The sequence below is a fragment of the Carassius auratus genome, chromosome 27 (assembly GCF_003368295.1).
Source record: "Carassius auratus strain Wakin chromosome 27, ASM336829v1, whole genome shotgun sequence".
Lineage (NCBI taxonomy): Eukaryota > Metazoa > Chordata > Actinopteri > Cypriniformes > Cyprinidae > Carassius > Carassius auratus.
Genome location: NC_039269.1, coordinates 20,779,257 through 20,793,940, shown reverse-complemented (window position 1 = coordinate 20,793,940; position 14,684 = coordinate 20,779,257). Strand labels below are relative to the sequence as shown.

Here is a 14,684-nt window from a genome sequence, read left to right as displayed (position 1 = left end):
AGGGTAAAAACAGGGAGGCTTTGAAAAGCTGATATACCTACTGGATTCAAATACTCTCATGATTTATCCTCTGACTCACTGCTCATACTGTGAAATGACGGAAAATGCCCAAGACTTTCCACATATCAACAACAAAACTCACCCTGAATGAACCACTGGATCATCCGCTTAAATTCTGATCCAATCACAGCTGGTTTGACCATGTAATGCAAGGTGCCAACATGATGTCAAAATCTGTCAGCTATTCATAGACCGCTCCGCCGTTGTTGTTTTGAAGACAATACCTGAGCCAAAGTGGAGACTGTACTAAAGTCTTTTATTTCCTCAAGCCCTGAGAGCAGTGCTGACAAAGACTCTAACTGCATTTTCATCTGTTACCTCTAAACGCTGTTCATTTCCGCATCTCTGCTGAAGTCATCATGGCATTCCTCATATAATCATGGCTTTACAATCCCATGACACTCTTCCAAGTCTGCTCTTTTCATTCCACATCCTTTCTTACACCACCGAAGAAGACAGAGCGTTGCATTCCAGTTGTGGTATTACAGACTTCTGTAAGTTTGATGCAGTGTAGCTTGTTACGCAAAATGGCCAAACGGACTAATTAAACGCATAAAGTTTATCAAAAATTTTATAAAACACTACTCACATTACCTGAATCAGCTGTTTTGATTCAAAACCTAGCATTTGGCAACCCAACTCACTAATCAAAACTGTGGCATATAAAAGTAAGAAAAGTTTTCTAAACAAAACATGACATGTTTTAATATTGCCATGAATTTTACAGGTCCAACAATAAGAAAAATAGTATGTTTCTGTCGAAATGGAGTTTAACTGGACACAAATTATTGAACATAGGGCACATTCAAAAATGCTTCCTCTTCCCTTATGCTACATCGGAGTTAAACACAACTAAATGATTAGAGAAGTCCAGCATAAATCACTAGAGAGAAGCCATTTAACTGGAAGATCCGGAAGGAATATGAAGTAAGAAAATAAAAATCATATGCATAGATAAATTGTTCACAATATGCTCAATAAAATGCACTTAAAAATGCACAATGATATTGTTAGATGTAGGTTTGCTATCCATAATCTGTGACCTACCGTTTGGTTTAAAACTACTTTACTGAGGAAACCAACAAAGCTTGCATTAAATAGTGATGGTTAATTCCTCATACTCAGAACAGGCATTAGTTTGTTGTTGCTCAAACCGAATGACCTAATATAGTCAGATTTTGGCTAGTGACAAATCCGTGAAACAAAAATTTTGAGATGCAAGTTCTAACTTCGTATGACCATTAAGCAGCTATCCTAATCCAAACAGACAGCATATTCCAAACAAACAGCCTTTAACTCTGGTTTGAGCAGCTGTATTTTATACAGGAACTTTTTATAAACACAACAGGTCATCAGTGCCATATTTTGCACTGCAATGACAGGCACCCTGTCAAACCATGGATGTCTGGATGTCATTTTGGCTCGTCTGATACCCTTCAAACCTCTATTAGAAGCCTACAATGATCCAAGACATCAAACAGAACAAGGAATTAAAAGAACAAGGCATTTCTGAGACTAACTACACTAGTAACGGTCCTGATAGACAATCAATAGCCCAGTCAACACATTACAAATAAGCCAGACTCCTGCATCTACATTATCAGACAGTTACAACAGAGAAAACAAACTCAAATGTGGAAGAAGGGGGGGAAAAGAAAACCCTCTTGTTATTTGAATCGTATTGTCTGCCTGCAGTTATATGATAACAGTAAGATTTCCACCTTTTGCTGCAAAATGCAGTTACGAAGAAGAATACAATGCAAACACTAGCTTTATTGGGTAAATTACTCTTTCAATATGCTGCTTATACATTCAAATCCATGAAGATAAAAGCAACACTGCAAATCACATGCAACATGTCATTGGCAGTGTTCACGTCCGTGGAATTTGGTCGTCTGCAGTTGAACAATAGGTGAGGGATGCTAGAGTGTTATTGAATGGGCTTCTATGAGCTCTAAACAGACACTGACGCATCCTAAATACAGCGTTAAATAAAACGATATTTACAACAAAAACTTACCTTTATGATCTGCACGTAAACACTTCAAATGAGTGAGGATGCTGCGGTATATTTCCGTGCTCATTCGCTGTCGACTGGAGCCGAAAACCTTGAGTTGGGCAGCACCTACCAGCTTATTGAATCCCACTGCATCATGAGCCTTAGATCAAGAATAGACTTTTGTGGGAAAGAGGGGGGATCGGTCAAACAGGTTTTATCATGTCCCCTTAATATCATTAGCTAATGTTCAGTTTTACAGTATAGGAAATAATTGAGTAGCTGCATAATAAATAGATCAACTATTCAGTATATACACTCTTTGCACACGACTTTTCACAACTAAATGAACTGTTCTCCCCCGTTTTCAAAATACATCGGTCCAATTTTCTTAAAGGTACCGCTACGCTTACCGCTTACAGTTGTTGAGCACAGTTTGAGGTCCGTTACATGAAATGTCAAACGTAAATAATGAACTTGACCTCTGTGTAAAATTTATTTCATGTTATTTATAGGCACCTGACATGACACTCAAGGACACCTTACAACAAAACAATCAACATTACACAATAATTATTATTACACCCTAACAGACCAAATACAAACAATCACATAAAAAGCATAAACAAGATGGGTCTTAAGACAATATTTTAAAACAGTAAGACTTTCACTGTTTAAATAATTAACTTATGCGTTAAATGCCAAAATATTATTATTATTATTATGAAAGGGGTCATGTACAAATTTAAGCAAAGATTAGATTATTTATTTTATTTTATTTTACTTTATTTTATTACTATAGAGTCTCTGTAATGTGCCTGGCAAAAACATGACACATTATAAAACAAATCCATTGCACGAGTCATGCCACCTTTTTTTATAAAACAGATTTATAAATAAAGTACAGTGTTTGTTCAATGGTCTAAATAGTTCAGTTTCTTTAAAGAACTAAACTTCTTTTCTTGATGTAGGCTATACCTACCTCATCATATCTCATCTTCTAAACAAAAAAACTTTCACTTGAAAATAAAAGGGGGGATGGGATCTGTAAAAATGTAGAAGAATCCATAATGTTGTATAGTAACATTTGTTGCTATTGTTCCTGTCACATTCAATTTGAAGAACTACTCAATAAAGTCCTTGAAACTGTGGTTATTCATCATTTATTGATAAATGCATGTAACATATGACTGTCATCAAATAATCCTCTTTAACTAATTAATAGTTTATTTTCCCTTGGATATTCAAAGAGGAAAAACATTCAACATTAAGAGATATTAGTGATATTTCACTCTCAAAGGGGGACAGTTAGCAGCACAGGCTTCTAAGGGGCTTCACTTCACAGACCTTGCTGTTACCAAGCAACAGCTAAACTGAGCTGAAAACTGGAATTCTTGTTGTCAGGCAGAGGCAGACTCAACATCACTTTACATCACTAAACTCAAGACATACAAACAATTTTTGCACAATTAAGAAATCTGAGTTCATCACATAAAGAGTGAAATCCTGTTGTATTTACATCCTACATTTCATTTACAGGAAATAATATAAGCTTAATTAAAACAAGAAAAAAATGACCACATCTCAAAAGGGCCGCAGTTGTCCTACTTTTTTGTCTCTAATCAATGAGTACCTGATTCTGCATGTTACAAAATAAATTATGTATTTTCTAAAATTTACACCAGGTATAGAGTGATGATGCAATATGTATTATTTCTTCTTTCATCAGGCTTTGAGTCAAAAATATGCTCATTGTAAATGCTGAGTGAGGTATTAGCATATGCTCTCTGTATGTGGGTTTGTTGTTCCAAAAGAACTACATGCTGCGCTGAAGGAGCCGCCAGACATTGTGTTGACACTGAGAGAGCAGATTACGAGTGACATTCAGCCTCCAGTCCCAAGAGGCAAAGCCCTAGCTGACCCACTCTTGAACCAGCCATCAGTACTATTACACATGCTTGATTCCAAGCTCCTGAAACGCAATGTGATTTTTTTTTTAATTAAGCTGATTTAGTCCAACACATGATTGCCATTTTTACACTGTAAAGTCATATGAACGCTTATGTGAAATTGCATGTAAGGTTTCATGATGCACATGTGGTATAAAAGCACTTGTGCAGAAATTATGACATTTGAAATTACAGTTATTAACAGTATGTGTTATTTAAATTAATCTTAAAATTTTAAATGCAATGTTTTAAATATGAAATAATGAAAACAGAAACACACATATATATACATAAACATACATAATACCTAAACAAAACCTATGATAAATACCTAAACATGAACCTATGAGCAAGTGTTTTAAAAGAAAATGTCTGTCCATTTTTTTACATTTTCATCAGAACTAATATGGAATGGTCATGCAATATAGCAATATATATTATTATTATGACACACACACATTATGTAGCATTATAATCATAAAACAGGGATCCATCACTTAAAAAAAACTGAAAAGAAATGCATAAAAAATTAAAACAGAAAATTAAGCTGAAAATGGACAGAAATCAGATATAGTGCAATTTAACACACACACAAATATTAAAAAGGATGATCTGAATATAAAACCGTTATTATTTATTATTAGGACAAACTACAAATATGTTTGAAGTGCATAACACTACTAGAGTCATGCTCATGTGATTTAAAGCCGTGGAAAATGTATTCATGCAAGAAGGTCTGAGTGGCAAATCCACTGGAAAACCGCAAAAGTGGAAAAGTGTAGTTTTTCATTCCTCAGTAGTTTCTGAGTCATGCACTCGGAGAAAAGAACAATATTTTCATCCATAAGGAGCTGTGTTCTCCTTTGCTTAATTTTTATTCCACTTTCTGGGCCAAAAGTTTAGGCGAAGCTGCAGTGAAGCTCAGAATATATAACGGAAGTCATCTCAGCGTTCTGTTCAAAACAGAATGACCCAGAGCTACGCAGACTGACTGGTTTGATTCTCCACACCAATCTGCTTCTCTGTATCCCTTGAGTACTTTGAATAAAGTCAATAAAATGCACCATTTTAGTCTTAAATATGATACCGCTTAACTGTTTACATGCAGTGCTAAATGAAATGCTTCAGGGCACATTTGCTACCATAATATTGAACAATCAATATCAATAATGACTTTGGGATTAATTTAAAGGTCTGATGGATAAAGCTTGGTGGATCTTCAGCATTTGCTGAATCAGTTGCAGGTCTCTTTTCAACAGGCAGCATCTGCAACCAATCCAAAACACTATGTAGGTCAAGTTCCCACCACCCTTCATAAAGACTGGTTGAGCACTGGCACATCCACAAAATCTCTTGCTCTCATTACACAAAGGGATTTCAGCTAGTGCTCAGTGTCGAACTGTTCGAACAACTGGAACGAAACAAACAGGACCTCAAATCTGAGGATGCTAACAAGAAATAAATGAGCACGAGGTCATGATCAGGGGAGAAAGGAAAGCGAGAACTGAACTGAACTATGAGAGCAGACTGGGATAAATGAGAGGATTCTAGAAACAGAAAGCCTTGTTTTCACTGTTTATGCTTTGTTTCATTCCACATTCCTTATAACAGCAGCCTCAATGATCATAAAACACCGACGAGCCCTCATGCAGGAAGGAAGCGTCTACTGAAACAGCAGCCCAGCCAGGAGACTGAAACGCTCCAGCAAAATACAGAGATTTTTCTTATTCAGCAATACTGAGTACAAAAAAAAGCTTTTATCCCATGCATCTGCATCACTTCAACGGACACTGGCTGACACAAGCAAGGCTTTGTCAGGAAAAAAAAAACTTGACAAAAATCTAAATCAGCGCATAGTCAACTCCACTTGATGTTTTGAACAAAGGTCGTCTTTGGGTTATGCTCACAGCACAGTGTAGAGCGGTCAAAGGGGTGTTGATATTTTGCAAATATCAGTTGGAGCAACTTGCTGTTCTTGGTAGCTTAATCCTACAATATGGTCCTCTGAGAGAAACCCCCTCTGAACGTTGGCTGTATTGTGTGTGTTCCACATGTTTGGGTCAAACTGCAATTAGCAGACTGGGTGGAAAGAGCGCTTTTTATTTGAATGTTGCATTTAGTGTGTACATAAAGCACAAACATTTCCCAGGTTTGAAGATGGGGCAGTTATAAGTAGGCCTACTATGTTTTTGAAAGAAGTCTCTTATGCTCACCAAGGCTGCACTTATTAGATAAAAAATAAACTGTAATTTATTTCTGTGGTGGTAAAGCTGAATTTTTAGCAGTCATTACTTTATCACAGTCTTCAGTTTCACATAATCCTTTAGTCATTATAATATGTTGTTTTGATGCTCAACAAACATTCATTATTATTATTAAGATTAATTAAGTGTAAGGCTGTTTGTTTCCATCAAAGCATCAAAAAGCACCTGATGGAGTTTGAGCTTAAAGGTGCAAAAGGTGATTGTCTTCAGAAACATTTTTAGTTATGCTGCTTGAAAGTCTCTTCACATCCTGATAGCAATCTGTAATTAAGTGGTCTTAATATATTTGTATATTCTGTGGAAGGCGTAGGACCAACAATTTTAATTGGTTTTCCTACCTGCCTGTCAAAGTATGTATTAGCATACCTCTGTGCACCTGTTTCGCGCAGACAGGATACATTATCATTACATTCACGGAGGATGGCCTGATTTTCCTTTCTGGTATTGTAATACTTTTACAAACTGTACTATAAAGTTTTTTCAATGGCGACACATGATGTAGCCCAGCGGTTCCCCATTCCAGTCCTCATGACCCCCAACTCCCCAAATCAGCACAAACATCCCTATTCACCAATGAGAATCAAGTATTTCAAGTGGGCGTAATAATTGTTTGCAACAAAAATTATTACAGCTAGATTTCGATTATTTAAATATTACCAGGAATACCGCACAAAATGTTTTCTGAATGTTTACAAAAAGATTGTCATCTACCAGTGTCTGTGCCTGCATGTGTTATTGTTTTGGATGAAAGGGGGATAGATAATGAGGTGTAATGGAAGAAATGTGCTAGGATGTTTCAAGAGCAGCAGTAACTGCTGGCGGAGCACATATGGAAATCATCAGAGATGAGGAGTATCTGCAGTCCTGTGCTTGGCAATGGATCTGCCACAACTACTGCCCCTGGACCCCGGGAGGGCTAGTATGCTTTTACTCAACCTGAGAGGGTAGATTTTTTTTTTTTAAATCAGTTAAATTTTCCCATGCACAATAAGTCACAGATAGCAAATAGTTTTTGTGTATGCTTTTAGAGTATTTTTTTGCTGCATCATTTACCTACCGTCTATGACTTTCAGTGTTTGTAAGAAGTTGATTGTAGGATGGCAACTCTTCCAAGACCAGACTGTTAAATTACGCTTGTCTTTTCATTGCTAACTGGTGACTAACTGATGACTAAGGCTGTTAGGATCAATTAAAAAAGAATGACTCTAAACACATTGTGTAAATCTGTGAAGAGCATGACGTGCCAGACATGCGGCATTAATCAGTGATTCAGAGCTATCCGTTAGCAGACATCTGCACACTATACACATTTACTTTCAATATTTACAAGAAATGTACACTACTGTTCAAAAATTTGGAGTTCAAAAAGTATTTTTTTTTTTTTAAAGAAATGTAATCTTTTTATTCAGCAAAGGATGCATTAAATTTTCAAAAGTAAAAAAATAACAGTAAACACATTTATGACGTTATAAAATATATCAATTTTAAATAAATGTTGTTTTTGAGCTTTCTATTCATCAAACAATCCTAATTTATATCTATATATCTTTTAAACAGCACATTTGTTTTCAACAATGACAATAATAATAATAATCAGCATATTAAAATAATTTCTGGAGAATCATGTGAATCTAACGACTGGAGTAATGGCTGCTGAAAATTCAGCTTTGCATCATAGGAATAAATTACATATCAAAATACACTACCAGTCAAAAACTTCTTGAACAGTACATTTTTTTATGTTTTTTAAAGACATCTCTTCTGCTCACCTAGCCTGCATTTATTTGATCCAAAGTACAGCAAAAACAGTAATATTTTTACGATTTAACATAAATCTGAATATATTTAAAAATGTTATTTATTCCTGGGATTTCAAAGCTGAATTTTTTGTATCATTACTGCATCCTTCAAAAATCATTCTTATATTTTGATTTGCTGGTCAAAACATATTTATTATTATGTTGAAAACTTTTAATTTGAAAATATAAATATTACATTATAAATGTCTTTATCATCACTTTCTAAAGAATCCTATAGTATTAATTGATTTAGCAATGAATGATTTGCACATAAACTTCATGTCAATGCTTCCCCGTGATTTTAATTAAAAAATATCCTAGATACTGGAACGCAACATTATATTCCTCAGTTTATATTCCTGTTTCTGGAAGTAACCTAATCAATTGTTTTAAGGTAGAGATGCACAGATGCAGCACACACACACACAGAACTGTCATCTGTCTCATTCTCTCTCTCTCTTGCTCGATGTTTAATTTAAATAAATGTTATAATTCAAATAAATGTGATCTTACCGAACTATTTCATCTCTGTCTGATTTGAAGAGGTAAAGTGTCATAACTGACGAAAATAAAAAAAATGTATGCATTCGGTCAAATTTTGCACTGCAGGGAGCAATACTAGTTACCTCACAGAACGTTCACTTCACAATGTGTGAATGGGGAAACTCCTGTTTTACTGAAGCCTGATTTGTTCACTTCTGTGTAGCTGCACAAACCTCATTTAGGCCTCATTTAGGCTCGCAGCACCATTCATCAAATAATGCTCCTTCAGCGATGAGGATCATCTGTTTGCTGACTCTGGAAGAAGCCAAGAAACAGAGGAAAAAGAAGCTCCAGCTCTGCTCGCCGCCGTCAAAGACGCCTGAAGCAGCAAGGATTTACTGCACACCGATTCCTAAAGAGCAACTTTATCAACGTGCACCGTTTCAAATGTCACATCGCGAGTGTGGCTCATGCAAAGACTCCTTGCATAAAATGGATTGGCACAGTGAGTGCGTTGCCTGTCTCGACATCAATTTCCAGCAAGAATAAGCAAACAAATTAGGAGGCGAGAGTACCTTCTACAATACGGCTTTACAGCAAAAAATGGTTGGTCTTCCTTAACTGGTGTTCTACATGGAGTGTGGACCCGATATTGTGTGGTGTGTCATGCAGGCTAACCTTTTTGCAAGAGCTGCAGGGTAAGGGGCACAAAGTATAGGTGGCAGTGATCACAGTGAACCATTCTATCGAAGCTGCCCATTTAATTTGGAGAAACAACCTGATCATCAAGTTCCTGATGGGTGCACAGAGGCTGGGAATGCTGGTTGTTCTAAAACGAAGACACAGTTATATTCCTGAGGTGTTCTCAACACTATTAAGAGTTCAGGTGATCTCCCTATTGGCCTGCTGCTCCCCGTTACAGATGGTGAGCAGGGTCCAAACATGCTCTGCCCAGTGAGGGCTCTGAGAGTATACCTGGAGCGCTCTAGCCTGTTTAGGCAGTCTGAGCAGTTGTTCATTTGCTTTAGGAAGCCACCACAAAAGGACTGCTGCCAACAAAGCAGTGACTTTCTTACTGGATTGTTGATGCAATAGCCCTGGCTTACGCATCAGAAGGTTTCCAATGCCCTTTAAGTGTGCGGACCCATTCCAGTGTTGTGTCACTTCCGGCACTACAAGCTAAATTCACAAAATGTAAAATAAATTCACAAAATTTCTGCTTTTGCTGTATTTTTGGATCAAATAAAGGCAGGCTTGTTGAGCAAAAGAGAATTCTTAAAAATCTTACCATCCAAAAACTTTTGACTGGTGTATATTCAAACTGAATTTTTAATATTTTCAATTTTAACAGTATTTTCGTTTTTACTCTAATTTTATTCAAAAATAAGTGGATCTGTGCACCAAGACCATTCAAGAACATTCCAAAAAGAAAATGTATATGCATGTATCTAATCTAGGCCAAGTGTATATTATTGTCCTACTCTATATAATTTACTGAAGGTTACATTATTTAATAGATTTCTGTGTGATACATTTTTTTTTTATTAATTTGATAGTAAAACAAAGCAAATGTATCCACAACCCTAAACTTTTGCTATATTTGTTGAATTAGACTGCGACATGAAATCTCTATTAAATTAACATAAGATTATACTGTACATAGACACTGTATCTTTAAAACTCATCCAACAATTTGGCCAAACATTGAATACAACAAAAATGTCTGCTGACATCTAGTGGTGAAAATATAATTATCACTGATGTTACTGCTCAAAATTTGGGAGCAAGAACATATTGACGGTTTGCCATAAATAATCATTCCAATGAACTCCAACACTGTAATAAAATCTAGTCAACTAACACTTTCTAATATAAACCAAATCACATCTTTAAATGCCCTGAAATGGGAGGGAAAAAAACCTGACGAGACTAAGTATTAAATCTAGCTTTTTCTTTTAATTGATTTTTTTTTTTTACCATCGTGGCATTTAAAATATTCACACCTGTGAAATGCTATCGCGAAAGAAGTCAAACAAACACATTAATATGAAAAACTGGTTTATTTGTCTGTGTGCTAGTGAAATGGAGTTTAAATTCAATTTTTTTTAACAAACATTGAAATGAAGAGATTCCACCATCTCATACTGGGGTAGAGCTCGAAGGTTCCCACCATAACAACGTGCTCAGGGAGTTACACAGGGTCTTCAGGCCTCACATGCCAGGGACTGGTTTACTGTCAGGCCTTCACTAACGTGCAAATCCACATAAACATGCGCTTCTGAGGAGCTGCCACAAGCTTTACCAAACCAGCACATTCAACACGATTCACTCAGACACAAGATGTATAAAAGGCCACAGCACATCAACGATTCAACAATATGCAGCAGAAAAATCAACTAAAAAAAAAGTAAAGTATGTCCTGATCACCTGATCAACTCAAACTAAATACTTGTGCTGTCAAACAATTAATTGCAATTAATTGCATCCAAAAATAAAAGTTTGTTTGCATAATGTGTGTACACGGTGTATATTATGTATATATAAATACAAACACATGCATCTATAGAATTAAGAAAAAATATTTTGTTTATATTAAATGTGTGTATATAATATACAATTTAGGAATATAAATGTATAGATGTTAATATTTTCAAAATATATACTGTATGTGTTTGCATTTATATATGCACAAATATACACAGCACACAAAAACGTATTATGTAAACAATAACTTATTTTGGATGCTAATAATCGCAATTACATGTTTGACAGCACTACCAGATACTGATGAGTTTACTTACAAAAACCAAAAAAAAAAACATGTACAATGTATTAATGTCCATTATTGAGCACAAAAATTCCTTTGATTCGGTTTGAAGTTTATGCAAAAAAGAGCAAATTGTGAAAATCTGGCTTTAAATATGAAACAGAGTCTAAATTCGTTCTAACTTCTCACTAAGAAATTCTTCGACGCTGTCTGTGTTCCACTTGAGGATGCTGAGCTCTTCAGCAATGTTCCCGTTATCATCCAGCAGCTTTAGCACAGGGTCTGAGCCTCTCACATACTGCAACGAAGTTTAAAAAAAGCATATATAATTACCCAGTGTTTAAACCAAGTATAAAAGTAATAAAAATGTTTAGGCAGATATCTTGTTTGTACCAAATTTTTTTTTTTATATGCACACATACACTACTGTCAAAAAGTTAAGATTTTTTTTTTTTTACTATTTCTGAAAAAAAAAGCATTAAAAACTGTTACATTTTGAAATAATATAATCATTTACAATTATTCCAATTCAAAATGTATTTTATTTGAATACATGAAAAAAAATGTCATTTCTGTCATGGCAAAGCTGAATTTTCAGCAGCCATTACTCCAGTCTTACGTGTCATTCTAATATGCTGATTTGCTGCTAAAGAAACATCAGCATATTTGAAATAGAATTTGTTAATTTTTACTGTCACTTAATTTTATTTTAATAGATCCTAGCTGAATGAAAGTAGCAATTTCTTTAAAAAATTAAATTAAATATTTGAACAGAAGTGTATGTCCATTCGCATGTTAATTACCTTTACAATTTACTTTATTACTTTTCAAACTATTACCTAAAATACTTCATAAAAAAAAAAAAAAAAAAAAAAAAAAACACTTTACCTTGATCTGAAGACCCCTGAACATCTTTGGCTTGTCACTCCTGACGAAAGCTGAAGGGGAATAGTCACAAAAATTACAGTTTTGTAACAGAAGTACAAAAGTTATCACTCTGATAGACTGTGCCACAAAACAACAGCTCAACTGCTGTAACAACTGCTAAAGGAAAACACCCTTTGAAGCATTTAAAATTAACTTGGTTTATTTTGCTTCATTTCTAAGCCATTTTAGTATAATCATCAAGCAACACAAGAATGTTAAAGTGTCAGTCACTCATACTTGAGGCCAAATCCTCAGCCTACCTTGGACTTGAGGGAACCTCCCCAATTTTCATCCACAGACCTCAAGGATGGCTCCAGGATAGAGCTGTCGAAAAAGAAAGACAGACAGATATATATACTGTTGCCTCTGCTTTGTATCCTTTGCACATTTTTCATTGTTTGGTGGGTAAAACTGCAGGAGAGCTTCATTAAATGTAAAAGAAAATGAGCTTGTGATTTGACTGAAGCTGAACTCACCTTCCTTGACTCCAGCTGAGCCTCCTCTTGGCAGCACTGCCTGCAGGGAAGGTCTAACTGGCCCAGGCTGAACTGACCCAGGAGATCACAGGAGCTGCACAGGAGATTGCTGGAGAAGCCCATCTCCCTGCAGGCCTCAGAGGAGAGCTCGGCTCCATAAGACGCCAGCTAAGCCAGGAAGAGTTTCAACATTTTACACATGAAACAAGCAGTAGATGAAATTCCTTAAGCATCTACACCTGTTGACCTTTAAGTCAACACCTCAAACCTGTTGGAAATTCTCAGCTGTTTTCTGAAAGCATCTTTGATTTGAATGACCGTCAAATGCAATGTCAAAGAACAAGGCAAATGGAGGGTAAAGCACAGGTGCAGGAATTTGCAAGCTTTGGCTACACAGCTATGATAACAAGACTAGACCGTTTTACAGCTGGTGGATGACATTCCACTTCCTAGTTACACACACTTTAAATGATACAAAAAACAACTCCAAAAAAAAATAGAATAATTGATACATTTACATTTATGAATAAGCACTATCATTTAAAAATTTAATTCTTTTGGAATGCAGGAAGATTTGAACTTTTGAGACCGGTGTTATTACAGTTAACTAAAACTGAAAGTAAAATGAACCATACAAAATTGGACTTAAAATAAAATAAACCTTAACTGAAGAAAAAGAACAAATAGAAACTTTAAAAATTAAAAACGTTTCAAATATATATAATACTCTCTCAGTGAAACTAACATAACAGATACTTTATATTTAAATTGCAATGACTTGAGAATTGTTTGGACCTTGAATCTGATCAACAAAACTTGTTGTATGGAATTTTTATTATATGGATTTTTTTTTTTTTTTTTAATTTTGGTTAATGAAATATCTCTTGGTGAATTTGCTTCCAAGTTACGAACACTATTAGCTACTCTCGGGGAGATCTCCAAAAATGCGAAGAACATAAACTCACAGGAAATATAGTTTACATCACCCCGACGTAAAATTTTAAAATATATAAAAAAAATAATAATAATATTTTGCAGCTAAACTAGCTAACAGTTTAAACGTTTAATCATTACAGATCATATGAAAAACACGGTCTCAAATTCTTGCAGTAGGTGCAGAGCTAGTTAATGTTACGGTTAGAAATGAAATCCGCAATATTATACAGATTTGCAAAACATTATATTATCAGCCGGTTGAGCCACGTCATTAGCTAACATTAGCGAGCCGGCTAACCTGCGCCTTGAACGTAAATACTGCATATTTTACATAGACACCTGGACTACAGGTCATTGCTAGGTATCTATTTTCAAAGATGAAAACACATCTATGGTTTGTTCACCTACCGTTTGTAATAAAGGCAGTAACCAAAGCAAATACACCTCCCCCGCCATAAGTGTTTCTTTTCCCCTCACCGACGCAGAGTTCAGCAGGAAACGCGTCACATCACACGCGCTGAGTTTATTAATAAAAGTCCTACCATAAAAAACAAGCTGTTTAAAAGATTAAGGTTTCCCTTGATTTAAAGAAAGATCAAACTTTTAACAATTGTCAAAAAAGTAACAATAATAGGCATTATTATTTTTAACTAAGCTGAAGGAGTAGTTAGATGTGTCATGCAGTCATCATCAAACGTGCAATGGTTTAGGAAGAATTTGGACAAATCTGACTGGAATTTACTTTTTTATACCCCATAATGTTTTTTTTGTTTTGTTTGTTTTTTTTTTTTTTTTTTTTTTTATCAAGCTTTTATGGCATGAAAGCTGTGTTATGTGCAGAATTGGAAATATAAGAGTATTTTATATTTGATTTTTTTTATATGCAATTAATATTTTTAAAAATTACAGAATATATATAATATTTGTTTGTAAACATGTATGTAAACATAAACAATTGACTGTAAATGTATGTAAGGCCGTTAGGGCCAAATAAATGTGATGTGTTGTTGTCTGGACTATTTGAGTG

At 35.2% G+C, this 14,684-nt stretch overlaps 2 protein-coding genes across 5 annotated transcripts in view; both read right to left on the bottom strand.

Annotated features, from left to right (window-relative positions):
• LOC113045840 (protein FAM110B) overlaps positions 1–2,230 on the bottom strand; it is a 40,194-nt gene extending 37,964 nt beyond the window's left edge. For all 4 annotated transcript variants that reach the window (XM_026206533.1, XM_026206534.1, XM_026206532.1 and 1 more), the window contains exon 1: positions 2,081–2,230. The gene's annotated coding sequence lies outside the window, so the exon portion shown is untranslated. The remainder of the gene's footprint in view (positions 1–2,080) is intronic.
• Positions 2,231–10,596: 8,366 nt separating this feature from the next.
• On the bottom strand, positions 10,597–14,196 carry LOC113045839 (selenoprotein F). Its single transcript, XM_074559816.1, has 5 exons — positions 14,066–14,196; positions 12,722–12,889; positions 12,506–12,569; positions 12,207–12,256; positions 10,597–11,616 (listed from the first exon to the last, which is right to left on the bottom strand). The coding sequence occupies exons 1-5, from the start codon at positions 14,111–14,113 to the stop codon at positions 11,485–11,487; spliced, it is 462 nt and encodes a 153-aa protein (XP_074415917.1). The 5' UTR covers positions 14,114–14,196; the 3' UTR covers positions 10,597–11,484.
• Positions 14,197–14,684: the final 488 nt, after the last annotated feature.